Below are 26,383 nucleotides of genomic sequence, written 5' to 3'. Positions count from 1 at the left end.
ATCTAGTTTGGCCAGGAACTGCCACGATTTGATAAGATTGAAGGCGATGAACTTTATTAGCCATTGCATGAATACTTTGATCGTCTTTTTGTTAAAGTATTTTCAAAGAGAGCTTATCAAAAGCTGTTACCGGTTACCGCGTTAAACTGAGCCGCATGAGTAGTTTAATAACGACCAATGGCTTACGGGCTACTCTGCTATTTTTTTCAATTTGAGTTTGATTAAAGCTAGAAGATCTTGCACCAGTGGGTGTCAGTATTATTGGATCGGTGAACCTTAAACCTAAAAATACAACCCTACAAAGAGAAAGTGAACTACTAGGTAGTAGTTCGTTTTCTCTTGACCGTGGAGAAAATCGACACCGGAAAAGAAAGCTTTATTTGAAGTAATTCCATCTGTGCGGTTAACATGTCCGTTCGAGTGCCACAGGAGAAGCATTTTGATTCAAATTCCAAACAATGCAGCCGATATTATGCTGACTCCCAACCATGCTGCATTTCTTGATTCTCATTGGTCTTTTTTTTTTATAAGTCATGTCACGGATCACAAAGTTGAGCGGCTAGTGAGAGGGTAAGAATGAAAAAACATCTCTTACAAAGGAAGGAAATGGGTTGACAAAATAAAGAGTAAAACAATCTAACAAGCATAAAGCTATTTCGAGCTGCGGTAATGCCATCAGGAAGTATCATTGACACAAAGGACATAGTGGGTACATTGGTCACTGAGTTCATAGCAACAAAAACATATAAAAACATTACTCACTGCTACTCGTTGCAGTCATTGGCTTACTAGACTTCAATCTAGAGATTTGATCGCGAGCTCCAAACTTGCCTATAGAGTACAAACCTGGCCTACCACTTTCTACAGCACGCACAGCAACTCGTTCTGATTTATACTTACAGTTATAATACATTCAACAAAATTACTCGATTCTGATTGGACAAGAGGAGTACAATTGAATTCCAAATTGTACTCTGTCGAGTCCCAATTAAATTTCTCAATTTTTGTTGAGTTTATTATAACCAAAAAATCGCACAATGTTCTCGTACAATGAGGGATTTATAGATGCTCATGAACGTTCTCAAATTGGACTCGCCTAAAAGGCGTAATCTTGAAAACTTTCAACTTTTTATGTGTGTTCGTTTTTAGGGACCTATTTTCAAACATCTGTTTCACTCTATTTTTTGCTGAAAATTCAAGCAAAAAATTATATGAGTTTGATTCAATGTTAATGCGGTACCGTTTATATGCTTGTGGGGTGACGTTCTATTTTCAAGAACATCCTGTTTTATCGTACTGTACATCTGTTTCCTTCTTTCCCGGATAAACGCCTTTAACTTCCATCGCGCTCTTAAATCGAGAAACTCACTATTATTCTTCCAAAATTCGACTCATCTCTATTTTATCCGCGGCAACCGGAAGGGTGTTCCTTGGGACGGGTTTCCAACACTCTATGGAACGAACAATCCTTGGAACTATGCCTTGAAGAGCAAATTCTCGACAGGAAATCCTTGACACGTTTCTGGATATGAACTTAACTGTTATCACTTAATGATGGTCAAAAAAGTGATAGACAATTGATCCCCCCTTCAAGATTGAAACCTAATCCCCGCGACCAGACGCACGAACTCCGACACGGCCTCGTTGGATTTTTGCGCCTTGGTGTTTCGTCTCTCGCGATATTCATCCAAAGCATTCGGCTCGCTGAAAATGTCGGGGACTCGGTGCTTCGGTTGTGTATCCTCGTTTGTGTTGGTGTTGTTGAGTTTAATCCAGTTCACTGTCGCTTGTCCTCAAGGCTGTTTATGCTACAATACTAATAATGGCCCAACAGTTCGATGTAATCATCAACAACTCTTTAAAATACCCGAAGTTCCTACTTCTACCAAAGTATTGTAAGTAAAGTTTATCCTTTTTTGTTTACTTTAGACAGGAATTCCGAGAGCATTACAAGTTATTTTCTCTAGACCGTAGTTTTGAACCCCAAGATTCAAGACTTAGATTACAAGCATGTTATTGGAAGGCGTAGATTGGTTAGACATTCATAATGTGACGTATATTCATCCAGCATCATAGCCAAGATACTAAAAACTTTCTTTGAGTTTTAGATTTATGATATTTATTTCGCCTTTATTTTTATTATTTTACATTTGTTTAATGCCTACTCTGAGTTTGTTTTCGCTTCATAAGCGAAGGCCAACATCATCAGACAGAAATCAAGCAAGTTAACCCAAGTTTTTTTGATATATAGGTTTTTCTTTAACATCTATCGATAAACTCGACGGAAGGAATGATATATATTTCTCTTGGAAACCGCACACTAAAAAAGCTCATGCTTTACCACACTATTCTTGACTATTTATTCTCATTCGCCTTCCCTCTCCGGTACTGATCTCTATATTGGTTGTTACCCATAGCAAAAAGAACCTAATACTAGTATTTATCGACGCGTTAGGACAATAATAGTCATTTATCAGGACGCCGGTTCGTATTCTGCCGGCATGGATGACACTGAGAAAAATTTCCTTAGCCCAAGGTTTTTTGGTACGAGGATTCGTGACTCGTTTGCTCGCGAGACGTGACGTGACGTGACGTGACGTGACGTGACGTGAGGTCAGCAGACCACAGACAAGGCATCTGGAGAATCATAAGTCGAATTGTTAAGCAGACTTTGGCTGACATACATAATTCATATGGTAGTAGTTAATTCGCAGGAAACATCTTGTCTTTATTTAGCTTTTCATCCACGGAAATTTAACGAGCGCTGAATTCCTGTGGTAGCCTTGAATCGCGTAAGGACTGGAACCCCAACTTGACACGACGTTAATTAGAAAATGCTGTTGAAATATCAGCAGTTATGGCTTGAACTTTGATTGAAAGGGTATCAAAATTACCTCTAAAAGGATTTGCGCACGAGAATGTTATTACTTGAATTTGTTTTAGCGCGACGACTTGGTGGCGGACGTATGCGCGCGGATAAATGTGACCTTGACTTGATCATGCGGCGCTGAAAGAACTCGCATAAACCCTGATAATCATGACAAAGCAGTTTGTCTAAGGTTTGTTTATACTTTACATACGTTTTAGAGATCTGAGGTTCAATAATATCGTAGAAGTCAAACGTGCAGATTTAACTGGCCTACGACATCTTACGACACTGTAAGTATAGTATAGTAGTAAGTCTTTTTTCCTAAGAATGAATCAAACCGTTTTTTATTTTTTTGTTATTTGATACTGATGGCCCGCTGAGTGGTCTATTGAAAAAGGAAGCAAATTACCAACCCCTCTCTCTAAATAAAAAATGCGCTTTTAAAAATTCGGTCTTTCTTGACACATGCATAACAAGGGTTTGTGTTTAATGGTTATATATCCCTCCCTCTCCTCATCCATGTTCCATGGAGGCTAATCATCAAGGAAGTAATCGTAGTTCGTATAGGTTCGATTTCTGGACTGCCATCACACATGAGTACTATTTCTAGTTTGTCTTTTTCTTTCCTTTCCTTTCCTTTCCTTTCCTTTCCTTTCCTTTCCTTTCCTTTCCTTTCCTTTCCTTTCCTTTCCTTTCCTTTCCTTTCCTTTCCTTTCCTTTCCTTTCCTTTCCTTTCCTTTCCTTTTCCTTTTCTTCAGGTTTTTTCTCCAGTTTCTGCGGCTAGATCCGACTTCGTGCGCAATGAGTGTCTGGACATTGACTGGGTGGGATGTTTAAGACTACTTGGGAAATGGGGTCAAAGTGAAAATCATTTTTTATTATAGTGTCACTCATTCCAATGCCAAGGCAGTCCATTTCTCTTCTTTGTGGTAAATAGCGTAACAAAAAAACATATTCTTCATATTTCTTCACTCATCATGCCTCTATATTGTTTTGCCCACAGACTCTTAAGCAGCAACAGAATTACATCCGTTGATGTCAATGCCTTCACTGGTTTATCAGCTCTTAAATACCTGTGAGTATAACAACGAAAAAACCTATTGTTCTTTTCCAGACTTGTATATTCTGAAAGGTCATTCGCTGGCTATTTACGACATATTCCTGAAATTTTTGACTTGACACCCTAAAGCCAAAACGAGCAAAGGCCAGGGGGAATGGTAATGAGACTAGCAGGAATGTGCCGGCATTTACTTTCCGTCTGAAAAAAACCGAGATTTCTTTCGTATTTTTTTTCTATTCCCTTGAACCTCGGATTCCAAGTCTTCCAAATGATTTATTTTGTGATTTAGAAGGCTAATGTTTTTGATAGTATTTATATTAAACTTTTTCGACCGAATATCATCATTAGAATAAGACTACGTTTAATGAAATACCACCAAAGAATTTACCAAATTTAGCCTTTTAAAATCATTCATAAAAGCATCTAATTACTGGAATGTGTAAAATTGGGATTCAACGTGCGAATAATTGCGATAACGTTTGTTTTTTAAGAAGGAGTAAGACAAGTAACAGAAGATTCCATACTGGCTACGCATTCCTAGATATTTGCGCATTAATTACCCAGATGTCAAAAAGCGCAATGTCTATGGGAAACGCATAGCTCCTTGTTAACGACAGAACAATTTAACAAGCTTGACAGAATGAGTGTCAACTAGAAAACTGCGCGCAACTCGCGCGGAGAATAAGATAGTAATCTCATTTGATATTATCTTAATTGCGCGTCAGGCTGATATATTGTAAGCTTGATGGCATGCGCTTGGCACGGAACAATTAACATGCGGTTAGTCATGAAATTAGTCGTAAAATTTGATTGGGCAGTAACACCCCTCCCCCGCCAATCAACACCCTCTTGGGAAATTCTATCTTGGATAGGTAGGCGGCCCTGCAAATCAAAATAAACCAATTAAAAACCCAAGGCACAGACATGCTGTGCCGTGACCGATTTTGATTGGCTGCGCAATAATTTCGCGCGCTGTGATAGGTTTGCCTTGTTTATCCCATGACCATGTCGACCATATCCTACCGTAGGCTTATTATCAAGATATTTATCTCTTTTAGCTGACTGCATGATTTGTTTTCAGTTACCTGTATAATAACAAGCTTACAGTAATCCCGGAAAGTTTGTTCAAGGGTCTCACTAACTTAGAACAGTTGTAAGTATCCCGTACTGTTTGGGTCGTTTTTTTTTTTTCTTGTTTGCAACTTTACGTAGTGATTGCTTTTACTCAAGAACATTTTCCGTATGACTGTGAAAACCTTGATTCCGTAATCGTGCCTTGCTGGAACCGTAATGTTTTCTCGCACAATGTGATTGGTCTGGCAGTGCCGCGACCTTGGCGTGACCGTGTCCGCGCTGTATTTTTGCCGCATTTCGGGTTTTTGATTGGATGGAGAGTAAGTTCTCGCACGATATGATTGGGCTGGCTATGCCTTGCCGTGTCACGACCGTACGTGTTCGTGCTGTGAGCTTTTAACAGTCATACGAAAACTGCCCTATGTTGCAAACATTGTCTTGCCTCACCATCATTTTGTCTTCAGATATTTGCATTTCAATAAAATAAAGAAAGTTGAGCCAAACACGTTAAGGAATCTTAGGCGACTTGAAAGATTGTAAGTATCCCAGGTGAATTCTTTCCACTTGACCCACACATACATTATATACTTTAACATGATATATCTCAGATCTTCTCCTGCATCGCCCTTCTTTGCTTCGTTCATTTTTTTCCAAACCGCTTTCATTCGCATTGAATCAGCTTTGTTTGCAGAGAATAGTCCCTTTTCTCATTCAGTAAATACGGCTGTGTTTTATGACTTAAGACCCATCTACACACCCATCTAGAAAAAAGCTGCGGGAAAGCAACTGACATTAGAGATCTTTAGCAAGACGTAAAATGCAGTTTGACGTCAGGCGTTTTCCTTCAAACTTTCGACATTTATCAAGGCGTCATAACGAAGTTATCGTTGGAAGATTGGCCTTATTAAATTTCATTAATGCCGAGTGTTTCTCCGTGTTTGCAGGCGTTTTTCTGGGCCTGATTCCTAGCGGTTAAAGGTTAGCGGTTAGCGGTAAACAGGATGCTAAAGGTCTCTATTTTGACTGCACACACGGCTAATATGATTTGATGATTACTTTGATTCCACGATTTGGTCCATGTTATCAGTCTTGACTCATGAAATAATCCTAACATTAAGACAATGCATGATCAGGAATGTCTAGAACTGAGAGTCCATCTTTATTTTGCATTTGCTTGCCAATTTTCTTGTTTTCTGTATTTTATAGATATATCCATCATAACGAGCTCAGAACCCTCCCAAAAGGTCTATTTCAGGATTTAACTTCCTTGAGGCGACTGTGAGTACCTCACCTTCTCATGCCAAATCTCTTTACTCTATGTGCCATTGCAGCTTCTAGGCCCGCTAGGAATCTTCAATAAATGCGTACATCAAATTATTTAACCACGTGTCATTTCCTAGAGTATCCTTTCTTTGTTAACGGTTGCGCATGAGAAGACACATGAATATAAATACAACTCAAACAAAGAATCTTATTCTCAAGGGAATGACACGTGGCCTGAAATGGGCAAAACATTACGTCCAAGGCAAAGAGGTCGATGGAAAGCGCAAAACATTAGGCCCATTCTCGATCTATTTTAATTGAACGTGTAAACAGCAGAGCCCGGTTGTACGATGGGTGGATAGCGCTATCCGACGGATAAATCTTTATCCAGTGGATACTTTCATTGGATAACGACAGGGCAGAAAAACGACATCAAGCCCGCTACTTTCACGATTTTTTATTTATAACTGAGTTTAATACTCCAAATTTTTAAGCGTTTCATTTGTGTCACTGCTGCACGAAACTTGTGACGAAATTTTGTCAAATTATTAGAGTAAATCTACTTAGTATTCACGAAAATGTCAGTTTTTCTGCTGATCAAAATGTCACCTCTCCCAAAGTACAAGTCTTTATATCTCAAATACGCATTCAATAAATTTTGGTCGCATTTGATATTTTGCTATTTGGCTCCAAAAGATCGTGTTTACAAAATATTGAGCTTAAATACGTAAAGCTATCCTTATGGCGAAAGGCCAAAACCGTTTTTCTGCCCTGTCTCTCAAATACGCATTCAATAAATTTTGGTCGCATTTGATATTTTGCTATTTGGCTCCAAAAGATCGTGTTTACAAAATATTGAGCTTAAATACGTAAAGCTATCCTTATGGCGAAAAGCCAAAAACCATTTTTCTGCCCTGTCTTGGATAACAGCATCGACTTATCCAATGACATAAGGTTTTATCCAACGGATAGCGCTCTCCACTGACCCTTTCGTTACAACCGGGTTCAAGTCTATATCTTACTAATACAATGTTGGTTTTGTTTTTTAGGAGGCTCGATTCCAACCAGTTGGTGTGTGACTGCGATCTAGTCTGGCTTGCCACTCTTCTTCGTCGAACTCCTAACACAGAAACCGCTGCCACTTGTCATGAGCCTGCTAAACTTAAGAATAGACCGCTGGTCAGGCTCACACCCAGAGACCTCAACTGTAGTAAGTACCCGCTTATAAGTAAGCTGCTTATGATACATGTACCTATAGTGCACGAAAAAACATTATTTTACGTGTATATATAGTACATAGTACATTAGTACGTATAAGATAGATGAACTTTATAAGTTATTTCAAAATAATGACCACATAATGGCTCTGGTCAGTAAACTGTACTGTATACTGACAATTTTATTAATAAAGAAAAAAAAGAGGGGGAAAAAGAATAGGAAAAAAAGAAAAAAATTCTTATCGTTAAAAAAAGAAATAGAAAGAAAAAAGAGGAAAAAGAGATGGGAGAAAAAAAAGAAGGAGAAAAAGGAGAAAAAAAAAAGCACAAAAAAGAAGAAAAAAATCAAAAAATCGACTCCACTTTGCCATACCCCCGAGACATCCGCAGAGCTGAGGCGTCGTATGGACTTCGGACCTGACGGCGATTAAATCCTTCTGCCCTTGGGTGTACGAATTACGCAAGAAAATGTTCTAGCCGAAGCATCAGGGGAGAGACCAGCCGGCCCCCAGACCATATCGGCTAATCCCTTGCATCTCTGCAACGCACGGAATCGGTTGAAAAAGTAATGTCAAAAAGTCTAGTCTATTGGGTGGATTGTTTTCACGGCTATTGTTATGCTGATTCACCTGGAACCGTGGTCCAGTGGAAAAAACTTAGGCTTCCATGACATTGAGTCAAGCCCGTCTGAGGAGGGTTACTACTTGGATGGGTGACCTAAACTTTAAACCTACTCAAGCTTTTGATCATAATTTTTTTCTTCGTTTTTCTTTCTCGAAAATGATAGAATTGTTCTATATGTTTTCAAGTTTCTCTACAAATATAGATCCCTTTGGTTCGATAAGAATTCGATTAGAATTTAGTTGAGAAATCGTCTAAAATTAAAAAATTGCTGGGCATTTTATCCAAGCAGTCTATAACCACGAATTTTTCATACCACAAAGAGAGTCGTTCAATTTATGCGCCGAGGAAAGACAAACACGTCAAATTGATATTTTTTAAACTGAGGAGAATCGCTCAAAGTTTTTCTTAAATATAGAGAATTTTGATTCGGTTAAAATAGTCCATTTCCGAGATATCCTTTGCTTGTCACACACAAAGGTTTCAGTGCGAGGCTATGTGCTAAATTCAATTTATTCTTTTCTCCTTTCACGAATCACTGAGCATTATGCACGAAAGCCTCGCATTGAAACCTTTGTGTGTGACAAGCGAAGCATGTTTCGGAAGTAGGCTATACTCTTCGTTTTGGTTGAGAAATCGTCAACAATTAGCAACTGCCTGACATTTAATCCATTTATGTCCGCTAACCTCATTATCATATTCCTAATATCTTTCAGGTCCACCCCGCATCGTTAGAATACCAGCAAGCATCGAGGTGACTGTCTCTGACACCGTTGTGGCATTCAAATGCAAAGCAGTGGGTGAGCCGACACCCAGTATTCAGTGGCGAAAGCACTCAAAGCCTTTACCCCAAGATAGCCGTCACATCGTTCGTAATGATGGCACGCTCGAGATTTTACGCCCAACAGTAGCCGATGAAGGAAACTACGAATGTCTTGCCAAGAATGAAGCAGGCGAAGAACTGGCAGAAGCGTCATTGAGATACCATGGGGTGGAGGGTAGGGAAGGATTTAGGCTCTAGTCATTAGAACATTACTAGTTGGGGACGAGTCATATAAATGTTAAAACAGGTGTTCAACGATACCCTTAAATATGGTCATTTGAAAAAACGATACTCTTAAATATGTTTAAGGATACCAAGAGAATACGAGGATACTCTTAAATATGGTCAAATGCTAATAAAAAGAGACGAACGAATAATCATGATTTTAGGAGTTGATTAGAAGCTTTAAAAGTCCTTTTACTGCATATGAACTTCATGCTAGGAAAATAATTAAGATATGCCTTGATTTGGGAAAGGGCTAAGAGGCCAATCCAAAAGCATCACATTGAATAAGAAAAATTGTAAAAAAGGGTTTGGACTTCCTGCTGTGGTATCTTGATCTTTGCATCACAGGCAGAGTCCATACTAGGTTTTAAATAGCAAACAATAACCGACTTAAGATGATACGTCTTCTATGTTAAAAGATCTAAATATAAACATAATGCAAAACTATTTTCCTTTTTTCACAGCCGCGCCAGCCTTGAATGACTACCCGCTACCCAGGGTTGAGTCGATTCAAGGGAATACTTTGACTCTCAAGTGCAGTGCAAGCGGCAGGCCCAGTCCTCTCATCCTCTGGACCAAGGAAGATGTACAGTTGACGACTGGGCCTAGGGTTAAAGTTACCGCAGGCGGGGATTTACACATATCGTCAGTTCGTAGCTCGGACCAGGGTGTCTATAGATGTCACGCTAGTAACAAAGCAGGCAGCGTGGTGGCAACTACTACCGTTATTGTAACAGGTAAAGACTCCATGAATAGCCAAGACCGTGGTAAGTAATGGGCATCAGTCGAGCGAGCTTGCATGGCTGGCTGGTCTGCTTGCTGCATGGCTGACTGATAATCGACTGAGCGATTGAATGAATCAAAAGAATGACCGACTGACTAGCTTGTCTGGTATTCTTTGATTGAACCTAACGTCATCGCGGCCATGTTGTCGTCTGACTCTCTTGGGCCGAGAATGCTTACAACCCATCAATAGTCCCTATTATTATCGGTAGATACCGCTGTGATTTATGACTAAAGACTCATCTGCACAGGCTTAGCCTTGCTTAATTAAGAGTAAGCTTGAACAATCGAATGCCAAACTGGTGCATTGCTTTACTCACACATTACGCTACTCCCACTCTCTTGATTTCTCTTGTTCAATGATCATTTCCAACCTCATTTCAGGGGCCCCAAGATTTGTTGCCAAGCCAACCAATACCCACGTGCTGGATGGAAGCACCGCGTCACTGGAATGTCGCGCTGAAGGTTACCCCGTACCTGCGATTGCATGGTCTAAAGATGGCGGGAGGCTACCATCGCAGGATCGACACATTGTGTTACCTTCTGGAGCACTGAGGGTTGTTCACGCGCGGCCAATAGATGAAGGACAGTATGAATGTCGAGCCATTAATATCTTGGGGGTCATAATTGCCCGCACTTACTTGACTGTTGTACCTCGAGGTATTTATCTTGAATAGTTTATTGTTTAAGTTTGGCCTCAATACTGTTTATCATGACTTGCGTCATTCTCGATCTCCTGTAAATATCTATACTTCATAAGATAATGGTTATAAGTCCTGGGATTATGTTCATTATACTCAGAAATTGTTGATAAGCTTATCCATCATCATTATCATCATCATCATCATCATTCATTATCACCATCATCCATCATCATCATCATTTATTATCACCATAATTACCATCATCATCATCATCATCATCATCCATCATCATCATCCATCATCATCATTATCATCAACAGCACCATCATCCATATCCATCATTGCCATCATCATCATCATCATGAACACCATCACAATCATCCCCATCACCCATCATTATCCATCACCATCATCCTCATCCATCATCATCTGATCATTGGATTATTTTCTCGTCACTCTAGTGCCACCCAGTATCACCCAGAAACCAAAAGATCAACGAGTGTCCGCTGGCCAAACAGTGAAAATTAGCTGCAACGCCACAGGAGCACCACACCCAGTCATTTCATGGATCAAAGACGACGTCCACATCACTGAAGGCAACAGGTATTCGACTAATCAAGAAGGAGTCTTGACCATCAGAGATGTTAGCAAATCAGACGAGGGAAGGTACGAGTGTGCCGCAAGAAATAGTATTGGTGTTGCAACAGCTGAGATGATACTGTTTGTAGAAGGTGGTTATCAAATTTCCATGTCATTCTATACCATTTTATAAAATATTTGTGATATATAACGCGCGCGCTAATTGGCTTGCTACCGTGTTAATATCACGGACAGAGGACAGAGACACGATCGCTCAAAATCGTTCAAAAATATTTCATAAAAGCAAAAACATATGGCTGCGTTTGTCTCTGTACTGTGATCATAAACACTCTGGGAGCTGTAGAGCACTCGAGAAGCAGGAGTAACACTCGCAGCGGCTACGCGATCATGTTCCTAAGCTTGCTTCTATTGTGCTCTACAGCTTCCAGCGTGTTTATGACACTAAAGCTTGAAATTGAATTTTTTTAACGGTGCGACCAAGAAGACCTAACCCAATTGGATGAAAACAATAGAACAAGAAACAATAGAACAGAACAATAGAACAGCTCTCGACAGCTCTACTTAGCAAGTGCGACATTACTGAATTATTCTAAGTAATACTTCCTTGGCGATTTGTTATTTGAGTGTTTAAGAAGTTATCCTTCGCGGTCTGTTTCAGCGAAGACAGTCTTAATAGTCTTGTTTATTCTTTTATTACAGTTTCAGATCTTGAATTTGCTGGAGACAAGTTCGTAAACGCATCTATCGACAAAGCTATCAGTAGCGTCGACCGAGCACTTAAAGCCACCATCGCTAAACTCTTCCGCGGCTCTCAGCCAAGATCACCCAGTGACTTACTAAAACTGTTCAGATTCCCTTCTCCAGAAGCGCAGCAAATTGCCCGCGCAGCTGAAGTCTTCGAGCGCACAATCTACCTGGTACACGAACACGTGGCTAGTCTGGAAATGGTGAACGTAAGTGAAGGAAAACAGAGGAGTTTCTTTGACCTTCTTTCACCTTCGTACGTTAGTATGATCGCTAATCTATCAGGCTGTCATGTGCATCGACGAAAAGAAAACTGCTCTGATCTGTGTTTCCATCTTAAATACCGATCATCTGACGGGACGTGTAACAACCTACAGCATCCAATGTGGGGTGCCTCATTGACTCCATTCAAGCGTATTCTCAGTCCTATCTACGAAAATGGCTTCAACGAACCAATTGGATGGAGCAACTCCTTATCAAGACCAAGCGCGAGGCTTGTTTCCACGAGGCTTATATCAACTCCTAACGTCACCGATGATGATAAGTATACTCATATGCTAATGCAGTGGGGCCAGTTCCTCGACCACGACATGGATTTCACCGTAACAAGTCTTAGTTTTTCGCGGTTCAGCGATGGGACCGACTGCACTTCCACGTGTGAGAACAACAACCCGTGCTTTCCTATTCAGATACCCGAGGGAGACCCGCGCATCAAGAAACACCGTTGTATGCAGTTCACACGATCGAGTCCCGTTTGCGGTACTGGAACCACCTCGGTTTTCTTCAGTACCGTCAACCACCGCGAACAGATGAATCAGATAACCTCTTTTATCGACGGCTCAAGTATATATGGCTCCTCCGAGGAAGAATCTAAGAACCTTAGAGATTTACGCAGCAGAGGACTGCTTAAGACAAGCTCCGCTATCGATGAGAACGGAAAGCCGCTTCTTCCATTCAATCGTGACACACCCATCGACTGTCTCCAACCACGTGACAGTCCTGTACCTTGTTTCCTAGCGGGAGACTTCCGAGCCAACGAACAGCTTGGACTGCTGTCTATGCATACTCTATGGATGCGCGAGCACAATAGAATAGCCAAGGAGCTTTTGCACCTCAACCCGCATTGGAGTGGAGACAAAATTTACCAGGAAACTCGCAAAATAGTAGGGGCGCAGCTGCAGCACATAACAGTGACTGAATGGCTGCCAAAGATTATCGGTCCTAAAGGAATAAAACTGTTTGGAGAATACAATGGATATGACCCAAAAGTCGATCCTTCGATCATCAATGCTTTTGCAACGGCTGCCTTTCGTTTTGGTCATGGCTTGATCAACCCAATAATATTCCGTCTAAACAGTACGTTCCAGCCGATAAAGGAAGGTAACATTCCTCTGCACAAAGCTTTCTTCTCGCCATACAAAATCGTCCACGAAGGAGGTATCGACCCAGTCTTGCGCGGATTGTTTGGACGAGCGGCTAAGAGTCGTGATGACAAGCACCAACTCTTAAACACTGAACTCACTGAACGACTATTTGAAATGGCACATAATGTGGCTCTCGATTTGGGTGCTTTGAATATCCAACGCGGCCGCGATCACGCCTTGCCTGGTTACAATTCTTGGCGAGGCTTTTGTAACCTCTCTATCGCAGAAACATTTGAGGATTTGAAAAACGAGATCAAACAGCCTGAAATAAGAAAGACGTTGAAAAAACTGTACAAAGATCCATCGAATATAGATTTATGGGTAGCTGGATTGTTGGAAGAATTCGAGCCTGGGAGCAGGATTGGAAAAACGTTCACTTGCATTATCGTAGAGCAATTTAAGCGCCTTCGAGCAGGAGATAGGTGTGTATGGTACTTGGGATTTTACTCCAGGGGTGCTTACCATGAACCCGTAAAACCGGAAACTCCGGTTAAAAAAGCAAATGGTATGTGTCATTTCTATTGGAAATATCCGAAAAACTAGGACTTCCGATTGAGGTAATCCACTTTTCCCGCTCTTTTCGGTTCTTTCGGTAGACGCGTGTACCATTTGTCGGAAGTCAAAGTTTCCCGCTCTTTTCTTACCATTAACGAACGAAACTTCCAACCGGATGGATTGGTTTAGATGGTAAGCGCCTCAGTTCTCATACATTTCCTTTATTTTCCTTTTATATTGTTATGGTTTATAAAAAGCGTAGTCCATGGTCCATCTCTTTTGGTTCCACGTGGAGTGCTTCGTTGTTGAGGTAGCAGAAACGAATTCATTTTCTTCTATCATTAGATTCTGGTACGAAAACCCAACCACCTTCACCCCATTACAACTGACCCAGATTCGCCAAACTACATTAGCTCGTGTTCTATGTGACAATGGGGACAATATCCAGCAAGTACAAAACGATGTGTTCAAGCGTGCCTCGTACCCTACCGGATATGTGTCATGTAGTACTATTCCAAGGTTGGACCTTAGACTCTGGAAAGAATGCTGTGATGGTAAGTGTTAGGAAATTAGGTGAGTTAGGTGAAGTTTTAGGATTGTCTTGGTGTTTCTTACGCCTGCTAAGCTTTACCAGGGTTTTGAACTTACGTGAGGCAAAACTAAGGGGCTTGTCGGTCCTTTGTAATATCACATTTGTTGCATCATCATAAGCTCGACTATTAACTGATCCCCCACCCCCCCCCCCCCAAATATTTTTTTCAATCCTCTTTACTTATTGTTGCTACAAAGTCATTTCCTCACTTGATAACTATCAATGTATGACAATCCCCCCTGAAGTCCTACGACACCCCCCCTCCCCTGTAATAAATAAACCCCCTCCCCACCGCCGGTAATAAATGATAACCAGTCCCCAAGTAAGACTTTTCCCATTTAACTTCAGATCGATGTTCAGTCGCAGACCATACATTCTCATTTTCCACGAACCTGAGAGGGCGCTTCAAACGATCCGCTCCAGAACAACAAGAGGAAGAAGAACCACCCAAGCAGTCCACTGCATTCAAGACCCACACACCTAAATCTTCTTCTGATTCGCAGAATCCCACTGAAAAACGAGAGGACAACCTCCACGTTGTTGCCGCTGAAATATTTGCTTCAATAAAAGATTCTGAAAAACACAATGAAAAGCGAAACACGACAGAAAAGGGAAGCAAGACTGAGGATAAAGAAATGGAAAGCGAGACGATTAGCACTATATCAAACCAAGTAAAATCTTTAGCAAATAATATGGTTGAAATGGCAGAAACTGTTCGATCTTTACGTGACACTGTAAATTCCTTAAAGAGAGAAGTAAGTAGTTTGAATCGATGATAATAAGTTTCTCTTTTTTTTGACGTTCTGTTTTTCATCATCCTTTCAAATTTGGTTAGTTATGAATCGGAAGCCTAAAGGCGCGATTACACTGGCAATTTTTGCAGCGATTTTTGCTGCGATTTTTGTGGCAATTTTTGGAAATATGAAATCTTTTGTCTCATCCTTCAAAAGAGACATTCGTCTAGTGAAATCTTGGTATCCTGAGAAAAAACTTTACAAGTAAATTCTTTACCATTATTTATTATGGACAAAATCGCAAAAAATCGCGGCAAAAAACGCTAGTGTAAACGGGGCTTAAAGGCGCGAATACATGGAGGAATTTTCTCTGCAACTTGTCTCGCAACAGCGTTGCAACACAAATTGCAAAAGGGTTTACTCGGTGCAACTGAGACGCAATCGTTGCCAAAAGTAAAACACCATTACGAGGCAAGCTACAGAGAAAATTGTTCCGCGCATATCGCGGTTTGAAAACTGTCGCCAACCACGTTACACGTACGCGACAGCTACGAGCACCAGATGCCGGTCCGAACAGTATTGCTCAGCTGATTGGTTTTTACTCTAGATTCAGGAATTGAAACACGAATCCCAAAAAGAAAAACGCTGCACAGCTGCAAATGGACAAATATATGGGACAGGAGAAACTTGGAAACAAGATAAATGTACAGCATGTACATGTGAGGTTAGGATTCATTCTACTGCTGCCGAATGGGAATCCTCGCTCCCCTTGAAACGAACGTTTCATGTGACATGAAACCAAAGGGAAACAAGGGTGGTGCAGTGTTTCCTCTACATGTGAAACACACTAGCCTGACCCTGACTTTGAGGTTGTTTCAGGGCCGTTCGATGTCAGATTAGCCCAGAGGTTGTTTCAGTGTTTGATCTGTGTGTGAGCTATGCCCTGGCTTAGATCAGCCCAGAGGTTGTTTCAGTGTTTGATCTGTGAGTCAGCTATACCCTGACTTGAATCAGCCCAGAGGTCGTTTCGTTGGTTCGATATTTGAACTAGCTGTGCCCTTACTTAGATAAGTCCAGATGTTTATTTTTAGGGTTGAATATGTAACTTATCCCGGCCCAAAGGAATGGAAGATTAAGAATCATGGATGTAAAACTACAACCTTACAGAGATTTACTGAGATTTGGATTCGAAATAAGAAAAGTTTCATGAACGATTGTTTTGTGATTTTGTTTCAGGAAAGCCAAGTAATTTGTATAAAGCAAAAATGCCCGGTTTTAAATTGTAAAAATCCTCAGATGCATGAGAATTTATGTTGCATGAAATGCCTTGGTAAGTAAAGAAGGAGAACAGTGAAGGAAAAGAATGGAAGAGTTAAGAAAGAAAACAGGAAGCAAAAAACAAAAAGAGAAAGGCAAGGCATAGGATAAAAAAAAGAAAAAAGAAATGAGATGAGAAGAGAAGACGAGTAGCGATTATTTTGTTTTTATTCACTAACCATATTTTTTCACATTTGTATCAAGATTGAATTTTGCAGCAATACTTTTAGATGGCCAATCAAGGAGTCAAAGCAGGACTTCCCTCTGGCATGGAAACTGACTCAGAAAACGAATATTTCAGCTCAAGCCACTTCATGTTTTAACCCTTTTATGAGAAAAAAATAAAATATATGTATTTAAATATGCTCAAATAATTACCCAAATATTTTCAAACAATTTCATCAAAAACATAGTTAAAATTGACTTATCGATATTATTTGAGCAGAAAACCGTGCTAAATATTTCTTTTAAAACATGCATGTTACAGTTATTTTTTGTAAGTACTAAATATAGGAGCAAAAAGGCAGTATTATGGGATGACACTTTTGAACTAATACAGTGTGTGCAGCCATGTGACTCAAAATCTATGGGATATGAATAACAATGAAACAACCGCCATGTTGGTTGATCTAACAAGAGAAGCTAATGAGGAATGCATTGTTATATCGTCAACCAACATGGCAGGTATGGCGTAACATGCACCTGCTCTATATATTTGAATGCGCGTTAATAATTAAGATAATGGGGTATATAATATATGCTTTTAACAACTATAGCAACTATGAAGAGAAGAGAGGAGGGGGGACTGGGGAGGAGGAAGGGTGAAGAGGGGAGAGAAGAGAAGGACTAGGCAGGGGACTTCCTCCTCTCCAGCCACCCTCTCCTCTCCTCTCTTCGAAGCACCACAACTCAGGCTAGTAATTCAATTCCATAGGTGTGATAGAGCATATACATAGAGCTGTATTTGGTTGTCAGCCTCTAGATGTTGTACTGTCGTACTATTCTTCGGATTGGGGAAGGGGGGAGGGGGCAAGGGGCTATGCCTATGTGGGTTAGGTCCATTGTTTATGTAGTGTTCTTTCCTTCAAACACAAGGCGCATGGCATGGCCAGCAGTTTTAAAAATAGTGTATGCGTTTTAGATATTTTATGGTAAATAAAGCTGCATGTTTTTTCGCTCCGGTTAATTTTGTACTAAAACATCTGAGAGGAAACTAAGCAAATAGAATTCCTTGGAGCAGTGAATTTTTTTGTTTTTTTTTTTGTTTTGTTTGCTGCGTCTTGTACGCGAGGGCTATAATTACTAGTCATGAATAAAAAGTTAAAGCAAGAATAAAGTAACGAAATAGTAACAGTTCTCAGTCCTCGTGATCTTCAAGTGCACCTTTTAAAGTTAGAGGAAGAGGGGATAAAAACAGAGAAAACCGATTCTGAACAAGCAACTCTAGTTGTAACAATTCTGAACGAGTAACTCAATTAACTCTAGTCACGATTACGTCGCACACATTAGCAGTGCACAACACCAAGTGCTCCCCATTTCTTAACATTTCTTAACTCCTTGATGTTACATGACCCAAGGCTTCCCAAGGCTATTTATTTTGCGGTTTGGTGCGGGTTACCTGTGGTATCACGTGTTCGCGGTAGGGCTGGGCCTAGTAGTGACTCGTGCACGTTTTCTTCATTTCAAGATGGCGGAACACGATTTGACTTCTCGAATGGGCTGCTTTTTAGACCGGCATCTGGTCTTTCCGCTGCTAGAATTCCTCTCTGTCAAAGAAGTAAGTATTGTATACTAAGAAATATTTTTTCCTGTATTCATTCTTCTCGTATGTTTCTTTTTCTTGTGATTTTTTCGTGTTCATTTGCCGGTTTTTATTGTAAGAAGATAGAATTTTTCATCAAAAATTGTTGGATCCTTTTCTTTTCTTTAGATTTACGATGAACATGAATTGCTAAAAGGAAAACTTGAACTCTTGAGTAACACAAACATGGTAAGTCCGATACAGTTATGATCGAACTAGTCTACGATCTTCAAACTTTTCTCGGTCGAAGCACCTATAAAGCAGTAGTAAACCTTTCTCATAAATACACGTAAGCCTTATACTTCCCCCGCCTCTTCATGAACCGAATTTCTTATAAAAATATTTCTTAGATTCGACATAAAGTAAAACGTCGGGATTTCAGGCCTACAAAAATAGGTTTGGTGTGTAAGTCTTATTTATTCTGACGGGTTTTAATGCTCTTTAGGTGGATTTTGCCATGGATGTTCACAGGAACCTCTACCCAGACGAAGAAGTCCCTACAAGTAAGCTCTTTTTTTATTTTTTATTTCTCCTATCAATTTAATAAGATAATTACCACTGTTATCATTGCTACACCTTGATCGAGACAACACTAACAGCAGGAAAATTAGCCAATAGATTGCTATCAATCAAATACACACTCTGGTTGACAGAACTGTATTGATGGGTTGCAAGCATTCCAAAGAGAGTTAAAAGACAAAAACATTGCGGCCATTGTGGTGTTGTTAGCAAATCTTTTGTTAAATGGGACCAACGCTCCCCGAGGAGGTGGGAATGACATAACGTGCTATCGAAGGATTGCCTGATTTCCCTGTTGCAACTGTTTTCACGATCATCATATACATATAGCAATGAAAACAGTGGTAGAACTTTCTTGTGAATATTTTTGGATTTACATTAAAGCACACCAGTAACCTTTAAATTTTATTGGTATCCTGAAAAAGCCTCTGTGCTGATCAAAGTCAAGGCACAGCTAACTCACAGATACGATTGGAATTTAGCATGTTAGGTTTTGGAAAGGGAGAAAAACCCTAGAATAAAAAAAGACCTAACAAACTCTACTCACATGTGATGCAAAGCCTGGGAATCAAACCTGAGACCCCAGAGGTGAACCCAGAAGGGTTGGTGAGATGTGAGCACACTACCATTATGTCACCCTTGAATCCTTTATAATGATATACAGCTGTATCAGTAGCAGTTAAATTGACATCATGTTATGCCCCCTTCAAAAATTATTATAAAAGTGAGGCTACTGTAACATTGAAATACCAAAGAAATTCCACAAATTCCGATGAGAAAAAGTGTGATTTCCATTGTATTTTTGTGTTAGTCTCGCATCCAAGATAGTTTAGAGAAGGATCCATTATGTTGCAAGAGAGAACCAGCTGAAGAACTGTCCTTTTGATTTATGGAAATCATTTTCATTTTTTCCCTTCCTTTAAGGCCTTAAAGAAAAACGTGTTGAAGTTGTATCTGAACTTAAAGAACTACAGGCTCAAACAGAACCCATCATGAACTGCTTTACTGATCCCGAGTTTACCATACAAATGCAGTCAACAAGGTATGTTACATGAAGGATATTACATTACATATTATGCACAGAGATACATATTTTATCTTTGAGCATTGAGGTGATATCTTGCACGTGAGCAAAGCAAAAATAAAGGATATTACATGGCCATGCAGAGATATACATGTACACGCAGAGATATACATGTACACATTTTATCTTCAAGTGTTGAGGTAAATTTTGCAAGTGAGTTCGACAAATGAGTAAAATATTCTTGACACGAGAAGATTCTTTTGAATATACTGTGAAATTAATATTGATCTTATCAAATTGATTATTGTTTGTGCATATAGACAGTATACTGATGTGAGCAACTGTTTTCGTTTAGGGATGGAAGACAGTTATTTGAATATTTAGAAAAGAATCACGATGTAAGTATTTTTAGAATGGTTTTGTTTGAGTACAAGCTTACTCACAGATACTTAGTCTGCTGCCAGTCAACAACATAAAGTACTGACTGATTATTTTTGATTGATGGTAGTGAAAAACCAAATTTCAGCGTTCAGCTACTGAGTTTGCAGAATATGGTCCACCAGCAGCCCATGACCTTCTCCTATTATTTCAAAACTATAAGTCTAATTCCTTTTTTTTGTAATATTCTTAGATCAAACCAGAGATGATGGATATCCTGTCCATGACCTTCTCCTATTATTTCAAAACTATAAGTCTAATTCGTTTTTTTTTTTAATATTCTTAGATCAAACCAGAGATGATGGATATCCTGTACAAGTATGCCAAGTTCCAATATGAATGTGGCAATTATGCAGGCGCTGCTGAGTATCTTTATTTCTACAGAGTCTTGGTAAGTCTTCTCAATTGCATTGATTGTTACCAAACATTCAATAAAATTTGTTTATATTATATACATAGATTGGCTTATAAAGTATTTGAGATACGACATGCACACTGATTGGCTGGCTATCATGTTTGTATCTTAGGACAGAGACACACTTGTTCAAAATCGTTCAAAAGTATTTTATCAATATATTAAGATTATTTATATTATAGTACATCTACAGGTTTGTAGTGGTATTTAATTAAAAGTTTTTTTTCTTCTTTCTGATAGGCTCCTGGTGGAGACCGAAATTCTCTTAATGCTTTATGGGGGAAGCTGGCATCAGAAATCCTTATGCAGAACTGGGAAACAGCCTTGGAAGATTTAAACAGACTCAAAGAAGTAATAGAAGGCAATGTAAGTCAATGAAATGCAGTATTTTTTATTTGTATCAGGTATTTTGCAGAGATAGCATAAGCTATAGTCATGTTGGTATAATAGTCATTATTTTGGATAGGGATGATGCAACTGAAAGTGTGCGTGCTGTGCGCTCTCATAATGCACATGCTCCCAACCAATCAGAACACAAGATTTTTTACAATCATTTTATAATGCTTGTTGGTCCATTTATCATATATTTATCATATATTTTTTATCAGACCTCTGCTGGTACTCTTCAGTTACTACAAGAAAGAACATGGCTTATACACTGGAGTCTTTTTGTCTACTTCAACCATCCTAAAGGACGTGATCTCATCATTGATTTGTTTCTCTACCAACCAGCGTAAGTAAACACAACCAAGATAATACTTGGAGTGATCAAAATGAATCTTATTTCCAATCGATTGGCTCAAGAGAGGAATTATACAGCAGTATGTATTATTAAAAAGTGACAAAAAGCTTTAAGTGTTCACAGTTCCCAAGTGTCCTTGCTGTAATACAATTGGTACTGTATTGAATATTAAATATTACGATATCTGTGGTTAAGTTACTGCTATGATTCCAGATCTAGTGAGATTTTGACACGAGAGCAACAGTTTTCCCTTTTTCATATCATAAAAGTCTTTTTTTTCTCTTAAAATCTCCTGAAATACTTGTACCTTTGTACCTGTAGATTCTTAAAAAGAATTCTTTTTCATTTAGAAATTTATATTTCAGATATTTATAACATCAATAATGGTTCATGAAACTAATGGAATATAGAAATAGGGAACCAAGTATGCCTATACAGCAACCCTAATAGCCAACTTTTGATATTCTGGTTGAGTGCAAAGAGATCCTATTCAAGGCTCCGGGGAAACAAAAGAACAATAATGATGATTATGCTATTGTTTTCCTATATTTAAAAATATTGCATTGTGTTTCAGTTATCTAAATGCTATCCAGACTATGTGTCCTCACATTCTGAGATACTTGACCACTGCTGTTATCACAAGCAAGAGAAGAAGAACTGTTCTCAAGGATCTTGTTAAAGTCATCCAACAGGAATCCTACACCTACAGGGATCCCATCACTGAGTTTCTGGAATGTCTTTATGTCAACTTTGACTTTGATGGGGCACAGACTAAGCTAAGAGAATGTGAAACGGTATGTAACAGCAATATTGCAATACTACAATATCAATATCAAAACCAGTTGCAGCACTGATAGCAATGTTGTTGCAGGCACAATAGACCTCCTCAACTCAGGCGTAATGTTGCACCATTTCAGACCATGTGTCAATCCCTAGAGTATCCTTTCTTTGTTTAATAGTTGCGCTCGGTTGCACATGAATATGAATACAACTCCAACAAAGAGTCTTATTCTCAAGGGAATGACACGTGATATGAAATGTCACCCAAGCCGAGATGGTCTATTATACACATCATCAATCAATATCATCATTAACATCAACATCATTGCAGGCTGCCACAAACATGCACATTATCATAATCAACATCATCATTATCATCAATCAACATCATGATTATCATCAATCAACATCATGATTACCATCAATCAACATCATCATTATCATCAATCAACATCATCATTATCATCAATCAACATCATTATCATCATCATCATCATCCACCTCAATGTCAGCATGATCATTGATAACAGCTAAGCATGCGTGTTAAAGATGGTCATGTCCCTAACTGTTAGGATGCACAATTCTTAGGAATATACCAAACTAGAAAACAATATCTGCCATTATTTTACTAATAGTGGTGTTTTTGTTCTGCCATCCAGGTCCTAGTCAATGACTTCTTCCTTGTGGCATGTCTGGATGACTTCATTGAAAATGCCAGACTTTTTATCTTTGAAACCTTCTGCCGAATCCACCAGTGTATTAGTATCAGGTAATGGTTATTGTACCAACACAAGTTTTAATAAAGCTTTGAGCAGCCCAAAGCAGTGACATATGATTGAAGGGAAGTTATATACTAGGCTGCAAATATGGTTTTTGAATAGCAGGTATTCCAGCTGAGCGACGAATTTTGTTTTAGCCAATCACAGTGTGTTTAGCTGTTTTACTGCTGGTTCTAAGTCCCAGGCTGCTGTAACCCAACTTTTGCACATTTTTGAGTTTTCTTTTGACTGCAATATAACATAAGAAATCAGTGATTGATAGTAAGCAATTGAAGCTTACTATCAAAGGGTGAATTGAAGGGTGCCTACTTACTTCCACAAAAAAGAAATATTGTTTCCTTTCATTAAATATCAATCAATCAATCAATAGTTTATTTAAACACGTGTTGTCCAAGAGCTGAGAGATTCATGATTGTACTTAATGGTTGTTTCTATTTTCTCTCTCGTTTTTAGTATGTTAGCTGAAAAACTGAACATGTCACCTGAAGAAGCTGAAAGATGGATTGTAAATCTAATTCGAAATGCTAAACTAGATGCCAAAATTGATTCAAAATTGGTAAGAAATCAAATAAGTAATGATACGGATTGTACTGTTGCCTGCAATATGTTCATTGTCGCGCAAAGTGAAAACTCCAGGGTTTTCAGTTAAAGCCAGCAGCCAGCGATTCTTGTCGGATATTTTACATCAACCTTTCCACCTATTTTGATCTAAGCTCCCAAAAATTTACGGAAAACGTGAGAAAGTTTGCTAGCTGCTCTCCGTCTATTCAATACGTTTTGCTGCCTACTCAAGCTGGTATTGAAACCCCTGAAATCACTTTACTATATGCAACAATGAAATTTTGTTGCGCATTGTTATAGCTTATGCATGATAGAAGCGGGTTCCCTGTGGAAGAGAGAAAAGGAGCTCGTGGGAATGGGACAGGGTTGATATAGGGAAGAGTAGACAAGTTGTTGTTCTTAAAAAATGAATCCGGAATTCGAATGATTTTATCTTCAGGACAGCACATATGTCGAATCGTGAAAACCTGAACTCGTGAAAACCTGAACTCGTGAAAACCTGTAACGTGGAATTGTGAAATCATTGACTGACTGAACTCTGAATAAACTGATAATCTAGAACTTGAACGTCACGCATCTTGACTATAGTCCTCGAGATAATCTAGAACCTTTACACGCATAGAGTGGTAATTTGACCAACATTCTCTCTGCAACAATTTTACATGTATGCGACAAGTTTCACGATTTGGTTGCTTGTATTACTGCACCTTTACGCAGCCATTTATAGTTTTACAAGGCTTCACAAATCTCTCAAAATGTTTGTAGTATCCTAAATATTTTGTATCGTGCTTTTTTCACTTCTAGGGCCACGTAGTCATGGGAGTACAAGCACCGTCAGTCTATCAACAGATCATAGAAAAGACCAAAGGACTGAATTTTAAGAGCCAAATGCTGGCAGGAAACATTGATAAGAAGCTTTCAACGGAAAAGGGTGGATATGATGCATATGCTGTAAGTAAACTTTCTTTCTTTCTCTATTCCTTTGGTAAATATTGAAGAAAGAGGAAAACGCTCGCGCGTACTGTGTGCAGTTATAAAGCACGCGGTGGTTGGCAGAACATGAGATTAGTCTTAGGAGAAGCACGACTCAGAAATATCCCTCATTGCCAACAAAAATATTGGTTCTAAGTTTTGAAAAATTCTCATAAATACCATTTATTCTTTTTTGTTTCCAGGGTTCGTGGAATATGTCGTACGAATCGCAGCACTAGCTACTCTGCTAACGAAATCTTCTAAATATCCTACAAATAACCTCCAATCTTCACAGTAACCTAGATAAGCATCAAGTAACAGGATCTCTAGATATAGAGATAAAAGGAAAACTCATGCCCCCTCTTACTTCCATGAATAGATGGACAAATATCTAGCACTAAGACCAGTAACTTCTTGCAAATCTTACACGCATAATATTATTTAAAACGATCAAACAAGTTTAAGACGAAAAGGGCGTTGGCTTCCAGAGCAAGAGAATAATTAATCGATTCACAACCAATCAATGGGAGGTAGTGCCCCCCTCTCAATCCCTGCGAAGGAATACCTTAAAATAAGTGATAGCATGTCTAGAGAGGTGAGGCAGTAAGCCGTGTGGGATGGGCTCGGAAATCATATAAGAATATGCGTATTTTCTTAGCGCATTTTCTTATATGATAGCATGTCTGGAAAATTAAAAATTACTTAAACCTTCTTTTAGGGAAGAACTGTCACCCGAAACTTTTAAATCTACTACTGGAATCGTTTTGCGCTCCTCTTTGGCTTTACTGAAAGGAGGCTGGTGATTGTGCCAACCATCTTTCACAAGTTTGAAGCGCCATCACTAAATGCAATCGACTAACAGTCATTCGCGTCTTATTAGTTGAATTTAGCAAAAAAAAATCCTCTTTATTTTTTTTGTTATTTCTTTGTTGACTAATATGCCGGTAAAAACTGTTTTTATTGCATTTTCTTGATTGGTTGCAAACCACGTATTAATAGTTTTAAAAAGCTCCAGTTTCACTAAAACAAAGGTTTGTGAAGGTCTTTCTTTGTTGTCCACTAATCTTCTGGATGCTGCAAATGTTTCTTGACGATTTTACCTGTGATTACATATCTTAATGATCGCTTTATCTTCTTAAAGCTGTTTATTGTAAAAGATTGAAGGGTCGTGTCTCTCGGAGATTATCCATAAAGTATAGAAACAAATAAATAATCTGATTGCAAATGTTGTGGTTGTCTTTCGATACATATCTCATTTACAATCGAATTGATTGTACCATTTCTGAATGCGTTAACAAGTGTCAAGGAATACTGGTACCTGCCTGACTTGGACTTAAACCGCTTAATTAACTCATACATAACGCAATCAATATTTGTTTTTCACTGAATATCGCTGCTTGCCTTCTGACAATTTTCTGCTTCAATTAATATTTACTAATTCAATGCACGCTTTGAAGAAGTTGTGCTAGAAGTTTCATATTGTCCTATAGTTAATAGAGATATATAACTATTAACTATGATTTCCCTCAACAACTCTCTAGTTTTTTGTTCTCTTGCGAAATCTTTTCATTAATTAGCTGATGACGAATCATGGATTTGAAATTGCGTCAACGTTCGCCAGAATATCAGCAAAATAGGACACAGTCTACAAATTTCAAGACTTCCAATGGCTTCATAACCTTGCAGCGGATACAATTGTTTTCTCCTTTCCAAAGAAGGGCTGCCTTCCACGGGCTGTCCTACACGACATAAGGACAGCAACATACCCACATAGTGTACATTACGATGATCAGAAGAAACTCCAATAAAAAGAAGATCTCTTGTACCATCTTCGATCACGGCAGAGCCTATACACTTATTTATCTGT

The 26,383-nt window shown here is 39.1% G+C and overlaps 2 protein-coding genes across 3 annotated transcripts; both read left to right on the top strand.

The window, feature by feature from the left end:
- The first annotated feature begins 1,618 nt into the window (after positions 1-1,618).
- Positions 1,619-17,838, top strand: LOC116297783 (peroxidasin). Of its 2 annotated transcripts, none has more exons than XM_031706075.2 (17): positions 1,619-1,895; positions 3,088-3,159; positions 3,873-3,944; positions 5,011-5,082; positions 5,468-5,539; positions 6,210-6,281; positions 7,316-7,476; positions 8,821-9,102; positions 9,617-9,889; positions 10,320-10,595; positions 11,041-11,310; positions 11,879-13,769; positions 14,188-14,396; positions 14,783-15,189; positions 15,776-15,892; positions 16,405-16,498; positions 16,690-17,838. In XM_031706075.2, the coding sequence occupies exons 1-17, from the start codon at positions 1,711-1,713 to the stop codon at positions 16,692-16,694; spliced, it is 4,530 nt and encodes a 1,509-aa protein (XP_031561935.1). In that variant the 5' UTR covers positions 1,619-1,710; the 3' UTR covers positions 16,695-17,838. The 2 variants fall into 2 exon arrangements, with proteins under 2 accessions (XP_031561935.1, XP_031561934.1); XM_031706074.2 differs by having other exon boundaries at positions 9,617-9,919.
- Positions 17,839-18,118: 280 nt separating this feature from the next.
- Positions 18,119-25,741, top strand: LOC116297784 (eukaryotic translation initiation factor 3 subunit E). The gene is made up of 13 exons (XM_031706076.1): positions 18,119-18,262; positions 18,416-18,475; positions 18,732-18,789; positions 19,730-19,847; positions 20,185-20,227; positions 20,554-20,658; positions 20,923-21,048; positions 21,291-21,415; positions 21,999-22,218; positions 22,864-22,973; positions 23,437-23,539; positions 24,349-24,495; positions 24,720-25,741. The coding sequence occupies exons 1-13, from the start codon at positions 18,173-18,175 to the stop codon at positions 24,753-24,755; spliced, it is 1,341 nt and encodes a 446-aa protein (XP_031561936.1). The 5' UTR covers positions 18,119-18,172; the 3' UTR covers positions 24,756-25,741.
- Positions 25,742-26,383: the final 642 nt, after the last annotated feature.

Source organism: Actinia tenebrosa, unplaced genomic scaffold, assembly GCF_029948245.1.
Source record: "Actinia tenebrosa isolate PJP-AT-01 unplaced genomic scaffold, QUT_ActTen_1.0 PGA_scaffold1__47_contigs__length_23844297, whole genome shotgun sequence".
Taxonomy (NCBI): Eukaryota; Metazoa; Cnidaria; class Anthozoa; order Actiniaria; family Actiniidae; genus Actinia; species Actinia tenebrosa.
The sequence above is the reverse complement of the archived record's forward strand: the minus strand, read 5'-3'. Positions and strand labels throughout refer to the sequence as shown.